This window comes from Scardinius erythrophthalmus (assembly GCF_964197995.2).
Source record: "Scardinius erythrophthalmus genome assembly, chromosome: 12".
Lineage (NCBI taxonomy): Eukaryota > Metazoa > Chordata > Actinopteri > Cypriniformes > Leuciscidae > Scardinius > Scardinius erythrophthalmus.
Window position 1 is genome coordinate 22,872,789 of NC_138232.1, and position 22,406 is coordinate 22,895,194.

The window sequence follows — 22,406 nt, forward strand, 5'->3', positions numbered from 1 at the left end:
AGTTCAAGAAGACGTGAAAGAGAACTCAATTCAGTATTTGCATGCTTCCTGAGGCGCAGCTATCTGTGTGTATCAAATGATAAACTTTCGTGATGATGCAGCACTGGCCCGACATATCCTTCAACTGTCCAGAGCGTCCTTATTTTCAAGCCCTGATTTATTATGCAAAACTAATGTGTGGTTTTTGACAACTTATACAGTAAAGTTGTATGGACTACTTTTAGCTCACTTTAATTTTGTTTTTTTCTTTTTGGAGCTTGACCAATCTAGTCCTAATGCACTTTTTGGAATATTCTTTAAAAATGTATCTTATGTTTTCCGTAGATGAAGAAAAAACTTGTACATGTTTGGAATGACATAAGGGTGCACTACTCAATTATTATTTTTTTTGAGAAATATTCCTTTTTATAACCTATAGATCGGCCACTCAGGGAGTCATGTTGTACGTGACAGCCCAGCTTTCTAAATTTAGCAGATAGTGCACACCCCCCCAGTCACGCATATCCTTAGCAGTGCTAAGCTGCTCTTTAGTTGTAGTTTGAGAAGGCCTCTTGATGACCTGGTCTGGTCAGTGTAGTGCACTGGCAAGGGGAGCTGCAGGTTGCAGGAAGGTCAAAGGTTAAGTTTTTCCCCTCCACTCCTCTGCGGCCTGCCAGAAGCCCTTGTAAGCACAATTGTAATGCTCACAGCCTCCATGGGTATGGATATGAGCCAGGACAGCATACTCAACACATCACCTTTCAGTGTGTTTTTCTGTTCTGTTCTGGCCGGCGGGTTGTACGGTAACCACATCCCTCGCAACTCTTCATCTTAAGTGTTGCTTGACCTAAGCTTGGTCATGTAGCTTTGTGTATGCGCACTCACCTACAGGAATGAGTAAAATAATGTGCAATATCCACAATCCAGTGCTGAAATTCAGGCCCTGTAACACCAACACAATTCAACCTGAGTGAATGAAACAAGTGAGTGACAGGAGGTTGGAATATAAACTCACTGTGAGAGAGAAGAACGAGCGAGAAAGTTTAGCTGGTATTGGTGTATTGACAATTGGAACTGTTTAAGATATTTCAGTATCAATACTTGTCGAAAAAAATATATTTTTGAGGTAAACACGAGGTAAAAGCTGAACTCTTTGGCAAAAATGCACAATGCTTTGTTAGAGAAAAAAGGCCACTGCGCCTTTTTTTTTTTTGCTGCTTTGCTGCATCAGGGCTCGGACACTTTATAATCATTGAAGGAAAAATTAATTCAAATGTGTATCAAGACAAATCAGGACAGCAGTTCATGATTTCAAGCTTTAGAGATGTTGGGTGTGGCAAATGACCCAAAGCACAAATAAAGAGTGGTTGAAAAGGTCCTGAGCTTAAGCCAGTTCAGATGCTGTGGCATAACCTAGAGAAGGCTGTGCTATCATGAGAGCCCCAAAATATTGATAAACTGCAACAGATTTGTGGGGAAGGATGGTCAAAATTTGTCGAAAGTTTTATAAGGAGCTACAGAAAATGTTTAGTGGAGGTTTTGCTGCTGAAGAAGGATATACAACTTAAGTCTTTGTTTATGTTGTCCATCCTGCACTGTGATTTATTCAATAAAAATGTGACAATTACAACTGTTTGCGCATTATTAGTTCAACCTTTAGAACCTGAAAATAGGTTGTTGTTACTGTAATATTATAACCCAGTGTGCCTAATTGAAGTACAAGGTGTCATCATTGTGTAGTGATTTTGTAAATTGAAGTTCTAAACAGACAGGAATAAGTGGGAATAAATTCTACTTGATTTTGTTTAGAAAAAAATAAGAAAACTCATGAATGAAATAATCTTACACTTCAAACTTGAAAAATTAACTTTAATACATTTATACAAGTCTTTTTTTTTTGGTGACACCTGGTTGCACAGTTTTCACTCAGGAGTCTTTTTTTTAACCCCAGTTTTCCATGTGTTTTTAAAATCCAGTCACTCAAATGTTGTGCTCTCTGAAGCAGTTCCTATCTAATTGGCCAACATCACACTCCTGCCACTTCCATGGGGTGCTTATTTTGCACCATGTAGGCCTACAACGACGCCGACCCATACTTGCCCTCTGCGATAGGTCCTGAATGTCATACAGGAACAGGCAGATGATCGCATCTTCTCTTTGGGGCTGCCATCCAGGGGAATGCCTGTGAACTGAGCAGCCTGTGCTTTTAGGAACTGCACTCGCCGGTTTCAGTATTTTTTTCGGCGCCCATGTTAACAAATTAGAGCATTCACTCCGCACGCAGAGGCGGCGCGGCAGCGCGTAGCAGGAGCAGAGCAGAAGCAGCAGTGCCGCGATCGTTTTGGCGCCGAGTCTATTTTTGCTGCGCCGCTTACGCTGAATTAAAGTGACAATGCATTGATCATGGCCAAAATACACTGCAGTTTTATCCAAAAACTGCATTAATGATATCTATTGTGTTTTAAACAGTTGATCAAATGACTAACAGCAATTTAAAAAGAAAACAAATGTCCAAAAACAAACTTGTTGCCAGAACAATAAAAACAAAGATGAACCAAAAGTTATATAAATGAAATTATTAATAAAATAAGCTTCTTGACAAGTCTTTTCCCTTAAATGTATTTGAAAACGAAATAAAGCAATGCCAACTTATCCATTATAGAGTAGGCTACTCTGTCTGTACACAACCCGCGGTTCAGTCGCGCGTGACAAACGCTGCCAGTGTGAAAGCAAAACGCGCGTGTCCTGCTCACCATACGCACTGCTCCTATGGAAAGCCAAACTGTTCACAATTCGCGTGCTTTTGACCGCCGTATCAATATTAAAACGGCGTCTTCATAACGCCGGTAGGCGTTAAATAAACGCCGGTAGGCGTTAAATAAACGCCGTCAGGCGATAAGTTAACGTCACACGCCGCCACGCGTTAAAATAACGCCACTCGCCGATAGATGTTAAATTGACGCCACACGCCACTCAAAATGCAGATGTATGAGCTCATCTATATGGCCCCTCCTCTACTGAGTTTGAGGACTCTACGGCAAGTCGGAGAGGACAATCTAGTTTGGAAGAGCGCGAAAATGGCTAGGAGAGGATTTGTTTTGCGGTGTAAACACACTGTAAATGACTTTGAGTGTGAAGTGTAAATGTAAATGAATTTTGTTCAAGAAAAAATACAAATAAATAAATAAATAAAATAAAATAAAATAAAAAGGTCTAGCTTAAGATCCGGCACGATGTAGTCTGGCTCGCCCCTCCCGTTATCAGAGACCAGAAAAAATGTCTGAGTCAAATCATTTACTGCATGTCTAATTACACATGTCATTACAGATGTCTAACTGCGATTAGGGATCGCAAATGCCCAGCTAATTTGTGCATAAATATCCCTTAATTTCCCTTTATGCAATCCCTTAAATTCATTCATTAAATTATATTTAAATTAAATAAAGTTTGGGAGGAGCACGTTCAGATAATCAAATCAGCACGGGATGAGTTAATCAACTCATTGAGTGCGATAGGCAGGATGGAGTTAGCCATTTGGCTTAGAACTAGGCTATTAATGTCGCTGCCTACATGAAGTGCTGAAATGTCAATGTATCATCTGATGATAATCATCATCAGGAACAGCGCCGTCAGGAAAAGAAGACCCAAAAGCTGGGAATTTGTAGCAAATCAAACTTTATTTTTATGGGGTGGCCTGTCTAAGTGTGTGACTCCCGGGCATTAGAGGCATTAGACTAAATAATTCGTATAACATTAAGCATTTAAGTTAACTGAAATAAAGCTGAAATTAGGCTAAATAAAATGGGCCTAATATTAGGCTAGTTGAATTAGAAATGTTGCCTTGCAATAGACTGAAATAAGTTTAAGTTGAAGCTCTAAAATTATGACCTGGAAAGAAATAAAAACTAAATAGCCTATAGCTAAATGATGTATAGGCTAGGCCTAAATAATTTAATATAGCCTAAATTAAACCTAAATAGCATTTTTTTTAATGACAAAAGCACATAACGAAATTGCTAAATTTACCACGAAAAATAAAAATAAAACTAATTCAAAATCAAAATATTGATAAAACTAAATTAAAAATGAAAATAACCGAAGGTCCCCACAGTCTAAATGAAAACTATGAAAGCCGTGACCGGCCCGGTAATAAAAATAAATTAAAGAAATGATTCCCTCTGATCTTCTGTTTCGTTAATAAAGTTTGATTTCCTACATATTCCCGCTTTTGGCTCGTCTTTTCCTGTCATAAAGATACTGTATTGACATTTCAGCACTTCATGAACACAGCGACATAATAAAGCGCTCAGTAGAAAATGAAGTTCAATTTGAGAACTTGTATGCTAAAATTTGCACTTACAGCTCTGATGTGAAAACCTGTCAAATAAAAATCTGAAATTGAATGCTGAGATTTGCACTCACAGTCACAACAAACCTGCATTTCTGAATGTGTAATTATTAAAAGTAGGGCTGTGCCGGTAAACTTGACAACCGCACCGTGGTTGTAAAGCGCCACCGCGGTGGCTGAGTAGTAGGCTACCGGCGGTGGTTTGCCAAAAAATTTTTTTTGTTTGTGAATGCTGTTTTACATTAATATTATGACACACAAAGCTTTGTTTACAAAAGGGAAAAATAGGTTAGCAATTAAATGTTATATCGCAGATTCGCAGCCATGGAAAAGTTTGAATTCATGAGGAATGAGAGAGTTGTAGGCGTGAGCCCATAAATTTAAACTGTCGGCTTTGAATTCTGGTTTGCGATCTGGTCACCCGATTATCAGCGAATTTAACAATATTCCATTAGTTAGGCCTATTGCATATAGAAAGCTTGAATTGTCTACTTTTAAACAAAACAATTAAAAACGAAAATAAACCGACTATGCTTTTGTATTCCGTATGAAGTGTGCATCTCTCTCTAGGCGCGTTCACTGCGAAGATGATGAGTCAGCATCGTCAACTTCATCTTTGCAGCCCGACACTGACTCAACCCCCCCACTTTATTAATAAACAATTCAAATGTCTCCTTGCTATATTTGACACATTAATAATCATTATTTTTGCCGGTTCTTTGTGACAGCTGTTATGAGCGTTATTGGCAGCGTCACCGCATCAGCACCAGAACATGGAGATTTTATTTTAGAGAATAATCGCACAACATTAGATATTCTATAATAAAATAAAATAATTGAATATTCAAAAATTGGGACTCATCCCTGCATGGAATCTCTTGTTTCTTTTCCCATATCGTCTCTCGTGTCTCACCTATTTCCGAAGGGGATTATAAACGTTTCTTCCTTTGTTCGCTTTTAATTAGGTCTAATTATTTTCGTATTCTTTACTCTGGTAAACGTAGCCTAGAAAAACGCTGTAGGACAGATAGCCTACATTTTTACTTGTACGTCAAATTCTTTTTAACACAGTTTGTGCTTGTTATTAGATAATTGTTAAGGCGCGTCAAGTTTGTAAAGCGCCTTTCATATGCGCGGGTGATTTTAGTTTGGCTTTCTCTGGCAGCAGGCAAACATAGCCTAAACGCCTTGCACTTGTGGAAGATAAAATTCGCTCTTCATACCTTTTACAACAAGTAGAAAACATGAAGATATCAGAAAAGAGATCGATGGTCTCTTCTTTCCTGCTCGTGTGTCCCACATCCCTTTCAAAGCGCAGAGCAGTATATCACGCGTCTTTGTGTGGAAATATTAAACAAACATTATTATTATTATTTTTTTTTAAAAGATTCAACTTTATTAGGCTATATTATGTAAGTTACCAGTATTTACTGATATTTACTTCAATGCTTTACAGGCTTTAGTGTGTTTTTTTTAGTGTTTTTATTTCAAAACAACCCCCCAACTACCGCAACACCGCCGGTAGTTGGTCCATTTACTACCGCGGTGGTAAAAAACTGCCACCGTCACAGCCCTAATTATAAGACGTAAACTGCTAATTCCAAAAACAGGTTATTGTGCTATAAAAGTAATATTTTTTCCGGAACATTTTACTGTTAGTCTGTTATCATAATGTCACATAGTTTAAATTATTTATGGTTTTTCTTTCTTCTTTAAATTAAGCCTTGTGCTATGCAAAGTGCATTGTATATCTGAGTTGATTTGGGCTAAAAATACAAAATGGGCAGAGAGTAAATGATGACTGAAAGACATCAGACCCTGGATTATCAGAGTAAAAAGGCGAGTGCAGTCATTTACAGTGTGTTTACACCGCAAAACAAATCCTCTCCTTGCCATTTTCGCACTCTTCCAAACGGTATTGTCCTCTCCGACTTGCCGTAGAGTCCTCAAACTCAGTAGAGGAGGGGCCATGTAGATGAGCTCATAAATCTGCACTTTGAGTGGCGTGTGGCGTCAATTTAACATCTATCGGCGAGTGGCGTTATTTTAACGCGTGGCGGCGTGTGACGTTAACTTATCGCCTGACGGCGTTTATTTAACGCCTACCGGCGTTATGAAGACGGCGTTTTAATATTGATACGGCGGTCAAAAGCACGCGAATTGTGAACAGTTTGGCTTTCCATACAACCAAAAGTTATATAAATGAAATTATTAATAAAATAAGCTTCTTGACAAGTCTTTTCCCTTAAATGTATTTGAAAACGAAATAAAGCAATGCCAACTTATCCATTATAGAGTAGGCTACTCTGTCTGTACACAACCCGCGGTTCAGTCGCGCGTGACAAACGCTGCCAGTGTGAAAGCAAAACGCGCGTGTCCTGCTCACCATACGCACTGCTCCTGCGCTGCTTACGCTCTGCTAACGCGTGCAGTGTGAAACCGGCGTAACTCTGTGCCACCGCATAACTATAGATGTGTTAAAAAATAATGAGAATATATATACATACATATATATCCGAGTCCTGATCGGGAGGTAACATCCGATTCCGATAGAGTCTGAAACCACGTGATCAGGCCCGATTTCCGATCACGTGATCGGATCGGGACATCCCTAAAAATGGTCATGTACCAGTTCTGTTTTGTTTGGTGGAGGGTGCACCAGCTCTTACTTCTCGATAAGTCCCATTTGGTGCAGGTGTTGAAAGAGGAGAGGGCTTGTGTAGAAATTGTCACAGTAAATCACATAGCCTGACCACAGGTAGTCTAGGTTCACCAGTGATGTCTCATTGTATTTGTCTGTAATTGTGGGTTAAATTAAGATTAAGTCATCAAAGCAGCAATCCAGATATTTTCAAAGCGTTTACAAATATATACTTGCCGCTATTATATATGGGCATATAATTATGATTTGTCCTTGTATCCATTTAGTGAAAAACTTGTAATGATGGTTTATCTGTATGGGTTAAAAAAAATCAAAACCATTTAAGAGCAAACCTTTAAAATGACAAATATCAAATATGTTATTGAATATTTTCAATTTGTCCAAACACATTACAGACAATATATTTTTACATTTAAAGTAAGGTTGAGTAAATAAAATCTGATTTTTTTTTTTTATCTGTGCCAAAGAATAGAGTATTAATTGTTCTTGCCATTAATAATAAATTGATCAGAAATAAAGATCACAGTATCTTTACATAATTCCTAGCTGGGACTGTATTAGCACAAATTTCTGGAGCAGATGGTTATGTTTTATGAACAGCTGGATGAATCGGCTTTGGAAAATTCCGGCACACAAAGGGTGTGGGATATTTATATAGCCGTTCAGTGTCCCCCTCCACAAAATGCACCAGGGTAATTTCAACATGGGCCACTGCGATTTCCTATCTTCTAACTCTGGACCTCTGCCAAGAGGTAATGTGAATGGCAATCCCTCAAACGCCTGTGTTCTGATTGGCCAGCAAAAGTAGGGAAGAAATTACCAGCCAATGGGAGGTGTTTGGGCCTGAGGGTAAATCAGGACAGCTGACTAGCAACTAAGCATTAGTCCGGCCATACCATCATGGCTCTCTGCCAGTGTGTTGTTCTCGTATTCACTCGTTGTTCACTGTTGTCACTTGCAGTCTTCCTGTCTCACTGATTGACAGATTTTCCATTACAAACTGGCAACACAATAGGACAAGCTTTCCATTATTTTGGTATATTATTTTGCTGTTCATGGATTAATACCTGACTTGGGACCTTTATGTTTTCATTGTCAATGGAATGAGATCTTGTGTGTTGTTGGGTGGAAAATGTGTTTAGATTTGGGGTGTGATATTGTGCAGTTTTACATTTGGAAAGATAAGATTCATCTGTCCATTAGTCATGAATGATACAGTGCAGTAGTGATGTCAAAATACTGGAACTGACAAAATGCCCTGTATGTCCCCTTTAGCACAATCAATTTGCCAAATCAATGCAGTCAGAGTTTGAGGTTATTTTGTATTGGATTTGTAACACTGTAGTATGGAACTGAACTAGACTCACCATAGAGACTGGTGTCCTCAGGTTGGCCTTGGATGTTATCATTGCTTTGATTGTTCTCAGTCTCAGAAACCATTACCACCAGCTTTCAGATACAGTAAATAAAGGCTTGATTAATAAGCCCTACCTACATTTCCTAATTTAGATGATTTTTCTCTGGATGAATGAGTAAAAAAGCTGGATTTGGGAATCATAGTTCTTTCACTGTCCTATTCTTGCAGGTGCTATACTCCATAAGTGTGTCTTTGCTTTCAATTTGCTTTCATTTTGAGCTCTTGCATGGTCTTTTGGCTTGGGTGGTAGTTTGATTAGTAACCATTCACCTGTGTTTCTTCTAGCTGAGAGAAGCTGAACATCACAAGGAGAGAACCATTTGATGGAAGAAAAGAAAAAGAAAAAGCAAGAAGTAGAGACAAAGAAGAACACTGCAGAAAAAACGGTCAGTTTATTTAAATTCTGTTAAAAGAAAAGAAGGAAAAAATGTATAGAAAAAAACTTTCTAGCCACTGTCTAGCCAAAAATGCAGATTATTCTTTTTATAAGGACAATATCTGATGGATGTCTGACATAAACGTTGTCTGTTATTTTGCTTGAATTAAACATAAACCGTCTGTCATTTTAAATGCTACAAGTGAATTTAGCAATGATATTATATTAAACATAATGTACAAATGAAATAATATGACTGTCACGTGTGGTTGCAGAGAACGCACGACGCAGGGGAATATCAGAGAAATCTTTTATTAACACTTAACCCTCTGGGGTCTGGGGTGTTTTTGGGGTCCTTGAGATGTTCTGACATGCCCTGACATTTGTGGTTTTTTTCAGTTGCTTATAAACATATCAATGGCAAAAAAAAAATACACTCTATTTAGCACAAACAGGACTACCATAATATTTGAGCCACATGTATGTACATGTTTTCATTTTTGAGAGAATAATGTTTATGCATGGTTATTGAAAAAACTAAAAATGAAAGTTTCTGAAATAAGGCCACAAAACACATACTAAATATATGTCAATAAGACTTTTGACTAATGGATGTCGTCTAGTGTTTTTTCTTCAAAATGATGTGAAAATCATCCTTCCTAATCATTCACATAAAACGATACACTGATTTAAGTTTTGCGAAACACTTTTAGTTTGGAAAGCCAATATGCGGATGGGGTGTAAACGATCATGCATATTTAGTAGTTCACACCTGATGAGACAATACCCCTGCATACTTAATGAGCCATTCATTCAGGTGTGTCACCTATAGCTAACTTAAATATACAAGCTTCATAAAAATGATCATTCTAGAAGAAAATTTCAGATGGCATTTAGAGGCTTTTGCATCTGAACTCTTCATATATACACACACACATATATATATATATATATATATATATATATATATATATATATATATATATATATATATACACTGCTCAAAAAAATAAAGGGAACACTTAAACAACACAATGCAACTCCAAGTCAATCACACTTATGTGAAATCAAACTGTCCACTTAGGAAGCAACACTGATTGACAATCAATTTCACATGCTGTTGTGCAAATGGAATAGACAACAGGTGGAAATTATAGGCAATTAGCAAGACACCCCCAATAAAGGAGTGGTTCTGCAGGTGGTGACCACAGACCACTTCTCAGTTCCTATGCTTCCTGGCTGATGTTTTGGTCACTTTTGAATGCTGGCAGTGCTTTCACTCTAGTGGTAGCATGAGACGGAGTCTACAACCCACACAAGTGGCTCAGGTAGTGCAGCTCATCCAGGATGGCACATCAATGCGAGCTGTGGCAAGAAGGTTTGCTGTGTTTGTCAGCATAGTGTCCAGAAAGCATGGAGGTGCTACCAGGAGACAGGCCAGTACATCAGGAGACGTGGAGGAGGCCGTAGGAGGGCAACAACCCAGCAGCAGGACCGCTACCTCCGCCTTTGTGCAAGGAGGAGCAGGAGGAGCACTGCCAGAGCCCTGCAAAATGACCTCCAGCAGGCCACAAATGTGCATGTGTCTGCTCAAACGGTCAGAAACATACTCCATGAGGGTGGTATGAGGGCCCGATGAGGGCTCCTCCTTCTCCTCCTTGCACAAAGGCGGAGGTAGCGGTCCTGCTGCTGGGTTGTTGCCCTCCTACGGCCTCCTCCACGTCTCCTGATGTACTGGCCTGTCTCCTGGTAGCGCCTCCATGCTCTGGACACTACGCTGACAGACACAGCAAACCTTCTAGCCACAGCTCGCATTGATGTGCCATCCTGGATGAGCTGCACTACCTGAGCCACTTGTGTGGGTTGTAGACTCCGTCTCATGCTACCACTAGAGTGAAAGCACCGCCAGCATTCAAAAGTAACCAAAACATCAGCCAGGAAGCATAGGAACTGAGAAGTGGTCTGTGGTCACCACCCGCAGAACCACTCCTTTATTGGGGGTGTCTTGCTAATTGCCTATAATTTCCACCTGTTGTCTATTCCATTTGCACAACAGCATGTGAAATTGATTGTCAATCAGTGTTGCTTCCTAAGTGGACAGTTTGATTTCTCAGAAGTGTGATTGACTTGGAGTTACATTGTGTTGTTTAAGTGTTCCCTTTATATTTTTGAGCAGTGTATATACAATACCAAGTTGGTTCACAGTTGGAAGCATCGCAATTTTTTTTTTTTTTTTTTTTTTACAAATTGTGCTTGCAAATTGTATAATATCCAAGGTAAACATGCCTAGTAATTGTGCAGTTAATTCTCATACTGTATTTTCAGTTTTGGAATATTTATCCTCTCCCCACATTTGTCACTAATAAAACACAATACAAATTATTTAAAGAAAAAAATTATATTTACTTGTTTACATCTACCTTATAAATATATATTTTTTTATTAAAAAGATTACAATTACAACAACAATTCAAGTGTAATCTTTCTTTTAAAAAAATAAAGTATACAAAACGTATTATTTGATGACTTTATTTTTGATAATTTTTTATATTTTTCCTCATCTCAGTATAGCAATAGAGTTTGCTAAAAGCTGTTCATTCAATACAGCAGTATTTGAAAATCGATAATATTTTGTAAAATTACATTTATATTTGCATTCATGTCAAAACCTAGACACTTTATTTCAACATATTTCAGTCGATTTTTACTCATCTCAGTATAGCAATACAGTTTGCTAAAACATCATCATTCATTCACACACGCTATTTAAATTTAAACGGTCTTTTTGCGAGCTGTGGTAAACAGCGCGCATCTCTGCCGTTCATTCATTCATAAACAGAAACCCGATTCACGTGAGAAGGAAAAAAACTTACTACAGCATTCCTCAGCTCGCTCCTCGATATACCCGCACTTCTGAGGTACATTTTCCATTATTATTATTACTCACAGCGCTGCGAGACGGTGTAAACAAGTAGGCTACAATGATCTGATTTAACTTGTTTTCTCGAGCTGATATGGGGGCGTTCACAGTTTGCACGGATTGCCTCAGTCATTTGCGTTTGAATAGCGCGCGCTCTCCGAGGGCGGAGTCACATTACAAGTAATTAGATGAGATGAGAACGACTGACATCTCGCTCTTTTCTTAACCTGTTAAGCTGCAACCCCACTTTTGAAAAATCCCAAGAAATGACATACCCAAACTGAAACAGATACAGTTCATGAACCCTTTGTACTAAAAGCACAAGTATGATCTCATTTGAAAGCTGACACCTGGCAGTTTATTGTAAATGTAGAATTAATTATTGTCATAATGACAAAAATTGTTATAAATAGCTTCAAAGTTTTGTAAAGTTATTAGAAATTATTTTTTATGAAATATCCTCATGAAAATAAAATTGAAGTTGGCACTGGAGCAATCTAGAAATGCACTACAGCTAATGCCACATGTCTAAACATTTTATGTTTAAAATCTTAAGATAGTAAGTCCAAAACTCTGTATTTAGTGAAATGTTTTTCAAGACCATGTCATGTGACCTTATTTTGATTTGACGCTAAGATGCTTCTGATGTTTATTGCCATCTTCTAACCATCTATCCAGTATATTGTCTTTATTGTTTTGTGGTGCAAACGAGCCCCATTCAGTCTCAGTCTCCCCCTGAACACATTCACACCTCTCCAGACTGGTTATGGCTCTAAATATGTATTTCTTTTGTCCGCATTATAGTTACTAACGACTGGCTATTCACATGCTATTCATATGGTTTCACTTTCAATCACCAATTTCTTTTCTCAAAGTTCACCCTTACATTTTAAACTGTATCTAATGCATTTCTTGAATAAAGAAACATTTCAGTAAGCTTTCAAAAAATAATAAAAATATAACTTCTAGGTGGCAGGTGCACCTAGGGCTAGCTAGCATGTTAGCTTAGCACACCATCAATACACGACAATTTATGAGATTAAAACCATGTTTGTGCTTATAAACTTACTTTATAAAGCAAATCGAGTATTTTAAATAATTTTCTGTGATCTAATTTGGCTTCAGATGAAAAATCAGACAGAAAATATACTATTGTCAAAGAATGTCTAATACTGTTCTGCACAACGATTCTATATAGATTAGCATTACATTATAAATATAATCTATTATTATGGAAATACCTGGCATGGATTGAAAAACACAGGTAACTCAAATATCATAGCAAACATGTTTATTGTCTTCAAAACGACTGTTTCTCCATGTTACAGCGCGATCTGTTGTTAGCTGTGTGTGTGTTCGAGGCTTCCTGGATTGTCACATGATTGGCACTTCTTCATGTTCTAATACTGTGCACAGGGCGGCGAGGGCGCCCTCAGGCTATTGGTATGAATTGAAAACACATTAACAGAGTATGCAAACGCTCATAATGATTACATCGACGCATTTGGGTATAAATTCAATAAATACTATTCCTGTCTATAGAAATCTGATGTAAACCTATGAGAATATATCAATATTTCTCCAAATCTGCACATTTTTGAGCTAAAAGCCCGGAAGGACGTTGTTTTGTGTATCGCTGTCATGACGACGGCACGGGAGTTTTTTTATGAATGAAAGCGGCTGACGCGCATAATTCATATCAAAGGTATCGACTCATTTTTTCATTTCATAACTCCTGACACAAATTAAGAAATAACTGTCGCTATAAGTTTCTCAGAATACAATAGTGGTCAAATTCTGAAACTTGAGTCTTATATCTTTTTAATGATGTATAGTTTGTCAAGGTATAACATTAAATCTGATAGTAACTTTGAACTATATATAAATAAAACCGCTTCAGTGCGCCCGCGCTCTGGCAACGGTTAACAGGTTAAAGATTACATGAACTGAGAATATTTGTTTTTTATAAAAAATACTTCATTTAAAAGAAGAGAATTCAAGCTTCATGCCTGTGTGTCTGTATGCCTGTTTGACTGAGTATTCGCTGAGTTACAGTTCATTTTCGGACGCGTTTCAGAATTGACTTCACTGACGGAGAGTAGGCAGAACTCGCATCATGTTTATTTTTCTTTATTTGGCGAAAAGCACAACACTTTGTTTTTATTATGAGCATACACAAAAAAATACACACTAAACAGGATCGATTGATGTATAACACAAGCATATAAGATAAAAATTAATGTTTTTTTTTTTCTTTTTTTGCACTCGTAAGGAAAAAAATTAGCCTATCGCGCCGGCGCGATAGCCGACCCCAGGGGGTTAAACTAAGACTGCTCAGGAAATCGAGAAACACTGGAGAAAACAAGCACTACACATAATCGAGAACCGAGGGTACTAAGGGCTTAAATACACAGGGAGAGATAATTAACTACAACAGAAACAGGTGCGGGATTAATTAACAACCAAGGAGATTAATGAGAGAACAGAACTCAGGCAAATCAGAACAGGGAAGAGATTGAAAACTTAGGGTTTGTTTACTCAACAACTATGTACTAAAAACAGACAACAACGTTGTCAAAACGATCCACGTTAACACTGATCTGCGAAGACGGCTGTATTATGCATGCCAGGCCAGTAGATGTCACTTTGTCAAGAAACACCCCACAAAAACGTAATACAAATGCATAAACATGTAACAAGCATGTGCATGATGTCACTGTTTACACAAATTCACGTTTTTGTAGTTTACACGTAAATAGTATAGGCATCATTTTCAAAACCTTGCACTTTAAAACCTTTCACTTTAAAACCTGTTTTCAAAAGCTTGCATTTGCAGGTCCACAAAACTGCGTTGTTGTATAAATGAATGGCCAAAACGCATAAAAAGTTGTGGTAACGCTTTCGTTTAGGGTCCAATTCTTACTATTAACTAGTTTCTTATTAGCATGCATATTTCTAGAATATTGGCTGTTTATTAGTACTTCTAAAGCACACATTAATGTCTTATGCTGCATGACCATATTCTACATCCCTTAATCCAACCCAATAACTAAACAACTACCTTACAAACTATTAATAAGCAGTAATTAGGAGTTTATTGTTAATAGTTAGTTCCTAGTAATTGGAACCTAATCTAAAGTGTAACCAAAGTTTTCAGTTGAAAACGGTATTTTGTAAACATACCCTAAACCAAAACACAACATACATGTTACAATTACATTTAACATACAACAGTTAATTATTTGCATGAGATTAATGTTAGATGGTGGCATGGATAAATACACAATTATCAAGTACCGACTTCTGATTAAAAAACCTGATAATCTGTTAACCGATATACTACAGATATACTGTGCATTCCTACAGATTTTAATATCAGTTACAGCAGATTACATTTTTGGTTTAAGGGTTTTTTATCTCTTTTTTTTTCATATCAAGATTCTGTAATCAGTGTCTGTCTGAATCAGTAGTTAGATGTTCTGGGATTCAGCAAATTCACATTAAATACTTCAGCATCTTCATTCAGAACCTTTCACATGAGTGTTCTGGAGTTGGTGTTCTGTACTTAAAAGGGCAGAAAGAAAAGAACAGTCTTTATAACAGTTCTGGAATGGCACCAGGGAATGTAAACTAGCACTCTGGCCTTGGTTCCTTCTCTTGCTCCTCTTCCCCTCAGCCTCCTCTCTGACAGAGGGCTGTTTGTAGTCTGTTTCCACTCGATTAGCAGGCCCCTGTTTGTGCCAATATGATTCGCTCCAGGCCCCTTCTGGGCCTCTTGTCAAGATTATGAGGCAGTATGAGGCGGGTTTTAAGACTGGAAGTTGAGTTTTGTTTTTTGGTTTGTGCTTGTTAAGTCATTCTGTTATTCTGGACTAGGTATAATTCTCAAGACTGAATTAGAGATCACTCTACTCAAAGAGGTGAAGTCTCAGAACGTTTGATTATTGATGTGTTATATCTCTATACCAATTTTGATACCACAAATATGCATATTAAATGTAAATGTTGCATGTAGCCTTCAAGTATTTTTTCTGTTATTTTTTATTTTTTACTAGAGTTTGGAATCGAAAGCCAGTTCTTATTCAGAACTGATTCCAATTTTTAACACGACCTGTCAGTCAGACAGCACTTAGATAGCAAATCGAGTCTGGATTCATACTACGGATACGCCAGAATGTCTGGTAGTGCTAATTTTGTTTTAATTTAGTGTCAGTTTTTTTGCCAAAGCACGAGTACATTTGATGTCCCATACAAACTTTGTAGTACTAATCATGTTAAATAAAGGATGTTTGTAGTATTGTAATAACAAACACTCAAACAACAAAACAGGAAAATTTGCATATTTGATCATGTCCATATTTTTGAGCTTGACAATAATGAGTTGCTTTAAATAATGCATCCTTTTTAGTCCATCCTTTTAATCATTAGGGGCCAAGCACCGAAGGTGCGGCGGCACCTATTGTGTTTGTTCCGGTTCTTATTATTCTTCTTCTTCCGACTGGGCGTCTATGGCAGCCCATAGAACCGATTGCGGGAAAGTTGTTTTGGTTTGACATTCTGATAGAGGACAGTCCCAACATTAAATACACCAATTTTGGTGTTTCTAAGTCATTCCCTCTAGCGCCACCACCTGTCCAAAGTTTCACTCACATTTTGCTAATAACTTTTGAACTGTAAGGCCAATCAACACAATTCTTTTTTCATCTGATTCCTGAGCTCATGACGGTTCGGTTGCACCCTATGACGTCATTTTCTGTCATAAAAATATGCCCGCCATCTTGATTTTTAAAAAAAAGCTACTTTTTCGAACTCGTCCGAGACGGTTTGTCCGATTTGCACGAAAATTGAACCAGATCATCTTCAGGTAGTGCTGACAAAAAGTTATGGAATTCAAATTGATTCGTCAAACCGTTTTCAATAAACGCACGAATACATTTTACGTAGTGCTAGCAAAAACAGTCGTAAGGCTGTATCTCCGCAACGGTTTATCGTATTCAGACCAAACTTGGTACATGTACTCACAATCATGACCTGAGGCAACATGCCGCGTTTCGGCGCAGCGCCACCTACTGGTCCGGAGATATGAAAAATGGCTATTTTTGCTTATAACTTCTGAACAGTTTGTCCAAAAATCATAAATTGGCCTCGTTAGATTCAGGGCAACATGCCGAGTAGACTGATATCCAATTTGACCATATCGGCCATTTTGACTGTCGGCCATTTTGAATTTTGTGCTAAAATGCTGTATTTTAAGAACGCATGAACGATTGTTACGAAATTTGGTATTGGTCATCATCACGATGTCCTGAAAGAACCTAAGAATTTTCGAAACAGCGCCACCTAGTGGTGATTTTTTTTTTTTCAAATGCTTTTAACTTTGGGTGTGGTCGACTTATTTTCACGAGACTCATCTCATTAGACTCCTGAATCGTTGCCGAGTCCCACGATACCAAACATGCTAGGTTTCGCCTTACGGTTTCTGTAGCGTTGTGATTTAGCGCTTAAAAAACATTTGGCTATATCTTCGAAACCGTTTGTGCGATCGAGACGAAACCACCGTCAGAAGTTTGGAAACATAGGTCGATAGCTAGACATCAATGTCCAAATGCGAAAATATTGATGTTTAGGGGTAGTAAATTCCAATCAAAGTCATGTGTCAGTCATTTTTTACGTGTTTTTTTCATATAAATGTCTATAACTCCGGAGCGAATTAAGATATTTTCACCAAAATCGACACACATATGTATGGGCTCACTCTGAGGACACATAAAAAAAATGGTGGGACTGAGTCTCTTGGTGGCGCTATAATAGAACAAAACATGGAATTCCCATTGACTTCAATACAGTTTTGTGAAATAAAATGCTATACTAAACAAATAAATTGGGGTAATATTACGAAACTCAGAATGTGCCATCTGCACCATCCCCTGAAGGTACTCATAATATTTTGAGACATCGCCTCCTAGTGGTCAAAAGTTATAACAAAATTTCCAAAACTGCTAATAACTTTTGAATAAATTGGCCTATTGTAATGCAACTGGTCTTAATAGATTCCTTGGGTTAAGCTGAGAACATAGATACCAAGTTTTCCTTATTTGGCCAAACTTCCTGTCTGCCATCTTGATTTTCATTTAAAACCTACTTTTTCGAACTCCTCCTAGACCGTTTGTCCGATTTTCACAAAAATCGAATCGTATCATCTCCAGACCGCGCCGATTAAAAGTTATGGATTTCGTGTCGATTGACGAAACCGTTTTCGTATACCGCAGCAGCAAATTTGAGGCATGATAACAAAAGGACTATTCAGGCTTTATCTCTGCAATGCCTTGACATATTGACACCAAACTTTGTTTGTCTCATTGTCACTTCACTCTGACCACATCACATCAGTTTTGTGACTGCGCCACCTATTGGTCAAAAGTGATAATCCATTAAATCATATTCTTAATTACTGTTTCTATGATTTTTCAGCCATTTCGCCTATAATCCTCTTTAAATGTCTTTAATTGCTCATTGTTGCAGTTGGTCTGACACTTTCATCAATGTTGGCATGTCTTGTCGTCTTATTCTGCTTGGCCCCGGTAATTGCTGCTTGCAGCTATATTTTATAACTGTAGTGATACTTTTCTGATATTTATGTATCCTTTCATGCATAAACACATTTTTTGACGGCAAAGAAAATATGTACAAGACCTAAATATAATTTATTACTACTGTAAATGTCAGGTCAGCCTGCTACAAAATTATGGTATGAATATTCATTATACTATGCAACTACTACACTGAACAAGTACAGAGAAATATATCATGGCTTTTGCTGAAAATGCTTCTCTTTCTTTCATTTACAGGTTATTGAACAGAAAACCAAAGGTAAGAACATATTTTAAGTAATTTTAGTCTTTGAAAATAAAATTTAATAATTCAACAGAATAGTAATGTAATTCAGCTAATATTTAATGTGACTCGTGTGTAGGAAGGTCAGCAAATATGGAGATCTTCCTCATTAGTCTGAAGATAGCTTTTGTCGCTCTGATTTCATGCCTGTGCTGGCTAATGCTTGGTGACACATGCATTATTTCATTAGCATATGTTCACTGGGGTGTGAGGAAAACCAGACGGGTAATACCGGGATGGGAGATATTCCTCAGCATCAACGGCTTGCAGAATTTAATTTATGGACTGGTGCAGTCTTTCTTGTTTTTTAATTGTTTCTTGCTTAGTGCCAACTTCAGGTGTGGTTGCATTAGTAATATTTTTGCAGGCAAAATGGTCCATTGTCTTCACTTTACTGCATCTTTACTTTGATAGTCCCAAAGTTCTTTGGTGGTATTGGATGGCAATCTATGGCATTGGATGGTAATGCTGTCTTGACAACATTAGAAGTATATTAACCACATAAAACTGTTTTGTGACTATTGCTGTTGTAAATATAGGTGCACTCCAGATGTAACCGATGATGGACATTCATGAAGTGTTACTCAATTGTGTCTATGGATGGATAAACATCATCCCTTTGTGGTGTTTGAATGTTTTGTGTGTTCCCATTTACAGATTTGGGGTATTTGGTGTGCCTTTCACAGTGCTGGTATGAAAATTGAGCCTTGTCTGCATTTGTTCTCCTCTCTCCTGAAACATTGATCTGTTTGCTTCATGCATATTTACATGAATGTTGAAGATGCTTAATTAACTCTTTTAGAGATGGATGAACAGACTAAAAATAAATATAAATTGTTATCAATTTAATGGTTGCTATTGTTTTACATGTTGAGGAGGTGAAGGAAGATTCGCCTGAGATCAGGATATTGAGATGAGAAACAGAAGCCACCTTTAACTCTCCTCAATGACATCTGTTGGCACCAGTTGGCATGTTGAGCTATGCCTGTGCTTTTAAACATTCAGACCGATTTAAAAAGGTGCATCTCCTCATAACATGGAAATTAATTTACTGTGTAATTAAAAGTGGCTTTTTGCAAAGGTCACCAATTTCTTAGTGCAGCACAGCAAGGCCAAAATATTAAGGAGTTCAGACTGAGGCATTTTCTGCCCCAATTATGCCCAGCTGGGGTGGAAATTTCCTGCAGCCAGTTGACTTTTTAATGGGTAATGGCAAAATTCACCCCCCTCCCCCCTGAAGTTCATAGTGATTTCTCTTAGTAGCAAAACAGTGAATATTACAGTGTCACAAATGATAGCAGCATCAATTCTCTGCCTGATAAACTGTAATTCTTGATGGAATTAATTTACAATTTCACATTCAATTAATTGCATCAACACTCACCCATAAGGCTGATTTTTATGAATTGCGATCTACAGTAATTAGCGACTAATTTGCCTAAGCAGAAAGGAAGGACGATCTTCAAATGTGACATTCATAAATACTCATTAATCATGAAAGTTTAGACTATAATGTTGATTTATTCTGCAGCGCATTAATCCGTTTAGAGGACTTTATTTATCATATTTAATTGTACTGTCGTGCATATCAACATTGCAACTGGTAATGAATGAATTCAAACTCCTGATCCAGAAATGACTATATGATTATGCAAATTAACAAAAGCCATGCTCATTTGCATCACCCTCAAGAGTCCATGTCAGCTTAATTATTATATATTTAAAAGATTAAAATATATAGTAATATATAATAGATATGTATTATAAATATGTGAAAAATGTACATTAAAAGGAAAGTGTCAGAAATGCTCTTTAAGTTTTAGAGCAGTGGCATTTAAATGGTGGACCACGGTTTGGTTCCATCCGGACCGCGGGACATAATTGCACCATTTTACCGTTTCTACAGTTTAAAGTGAGCAGCAAGTCAAAACAATGGAGCGGTTCACACCAAAGGTGCTCAGGGCCATCACGGTAATGATATTTCATGCTACATTCTCTAAAATTTTTAATATCTAGAGCCAAACGTGCTTCATTCAAGCCCTTTTGGCTCCATGCACAATGCTTCTTTCTCCTGCTAAAGACGTAAAGCACCACATTAAGAGCTGCAGATGATGCAGTTATTTTAATAACGGTAGCAGGAACACGGTAAGCAGAAAAATATATACTTTTGCTAAACACTGCAGAAAATGAGAGTGCAGCAAATAGGCCTTAAATGATTCTTATCTGTCATACAGATGACTCCGATCTATCCGTTTATCTAAACCAGGTTTGTGACAAGTTAACGCATAGCGCCTTTAGATGTTTTGTTTTTTCCCATACATTTAGCATTATTATTCTGCATATTAAGAGCATTTCATTATAAACAATGTTATTAAATGATCATTTGGAAAATTATTTTGAGATGTCAAGTGAAGACAAAAAACTTTGAAATTACTAGTTAACTTTGTTTTGTGCTCATGATGACAGTTTTGATTATTAGATTATGTATTTTTTTTTTTTTTTTTTTAGTTTATTACTTTGTGCAAAATATAAAAATGGTCAATACTTTTAAGAGGTAAAATCCTGTCTCGTGGCTTATATAAAAACACGTTGTAAATAGATATATTTGACATTCTCCAGAGTGCAATCACAAATATGCACTAGAGCATTTGCCAAATCTGTTTCGCCAATATATTATTACAGTATAAACGGAGAGTTCTCTTGCTCGTGTTTGAGGGTGCTTAGCACCCTCTAGCACCCTGGTAGAACAGGGCCTGCCCAACCCCCCACATACCCTTTTACAGGTGGGCTAGTGGCAGTCCCACAAAACCACCACTCAACGTCTTTTTCTGCCCCAGTAAAATAGGGAAATATCTCTAGAGGAGAATGAAGCTTCTTCATATTACCCGCCTTCATATCTTTTAATGCTCTGAGGTGTTAGGTTTCACTGTGGTGAAAGGGTTTTGGAAGTACTATATACTAAAAAATTTTACTTTCTAAAGTACTATTTTCTACTTTTGATAATAGGTCAACAAATAAATCAGTTAAATCTGATTATGTTGCATAGAACTGAATGAAGAATAATATATTGATATTTAATATTATTTTAAAATAAGGCTATTTTCTGTCCAATTTTTGTGTTACTTTAAAGAAAAGTGTGGTTATTTTATTTTATTGGCTTGATTTTTTGTTTATTCAGATTCATTCTATTATTGAATTTAATTAAAAGTTTAATAATAATACAAAAAAAATATATATATTTAAAGTCATTTTCAGTTTCGTTTTGCTGCCAAATGCATCCAGAAATTCGCACCAGAATTTTCATTTTGGTGCATCCCTACTTTCAGTAAAGAGTAAAAGAAAGGAACTTCCTCCATTGTGTGTCTTAATGTTGAAGCCTTTGCAAGTGGAATAGACCATAGAAATTGTGATCATGGTTCAAAGAATATAAATAGTAGTTATCTTGCCCTGAATGAGTGAAATTAAAGCTTTTATGATATTTAAGATGTGATACGGTAGATCTTGTCAGTGGTCTCAAGTAGTGACGCACTAAAATTTCAACCAAAAATAATTGGAAGAAACAGAAAGAAAAGATTTTTCATTTCGGATGAAATTATTTGAAGAGCCGAAACCCTTTACAGAAACAGTAATGTTAAATTAACGCTAATTTAGATTGTCTGTTTTGTGTACACATCGTGGATAAGCAGTATGGATGCAGCTCACCGCAACCAAAGAGAACGCTAAAGTAGCAATATGTAAAATATATTCGGCTGAAATGTCAAGAGGTAGCTTCGTACTGAAGAACTTAACTACGACTGGTTTAATTTATCA

The 22,406-nt window shown here is 37.2% G+C and overlaps 1 protein-coding gene across 2 annotated transcripts in view; it reads left to right on the forward strand.

Annotated features, from left to right (window-relative positions):
- tnrc6c2 (trinucleotide repeat containing adaptor 6C2) overlaps positions 1-22,406 on the forward strand; it is an 82,465-nt gene that overhangs the window by 11,221 nt on the left and 48,838 nt on the right. For both annotated transcript variants that reach the window (XM_081380833.1, XM_081380834.1), the window contains exons 2-3: positions 8,692-8,792; positions 18,551-18,572. In XM_081380833.1, coding sequence (XP_081236959.1) covers positions 8,730-8,792; positions 18,551-18,572 — 85 coding nt within the window. In that variant the 5' untranslated portion in view covers positions 8,692-8,729. The remainder of the gene's footprint in view (positions 1-8,691; positions 8,793-18,550; positions 18,573-22,406) is intronic.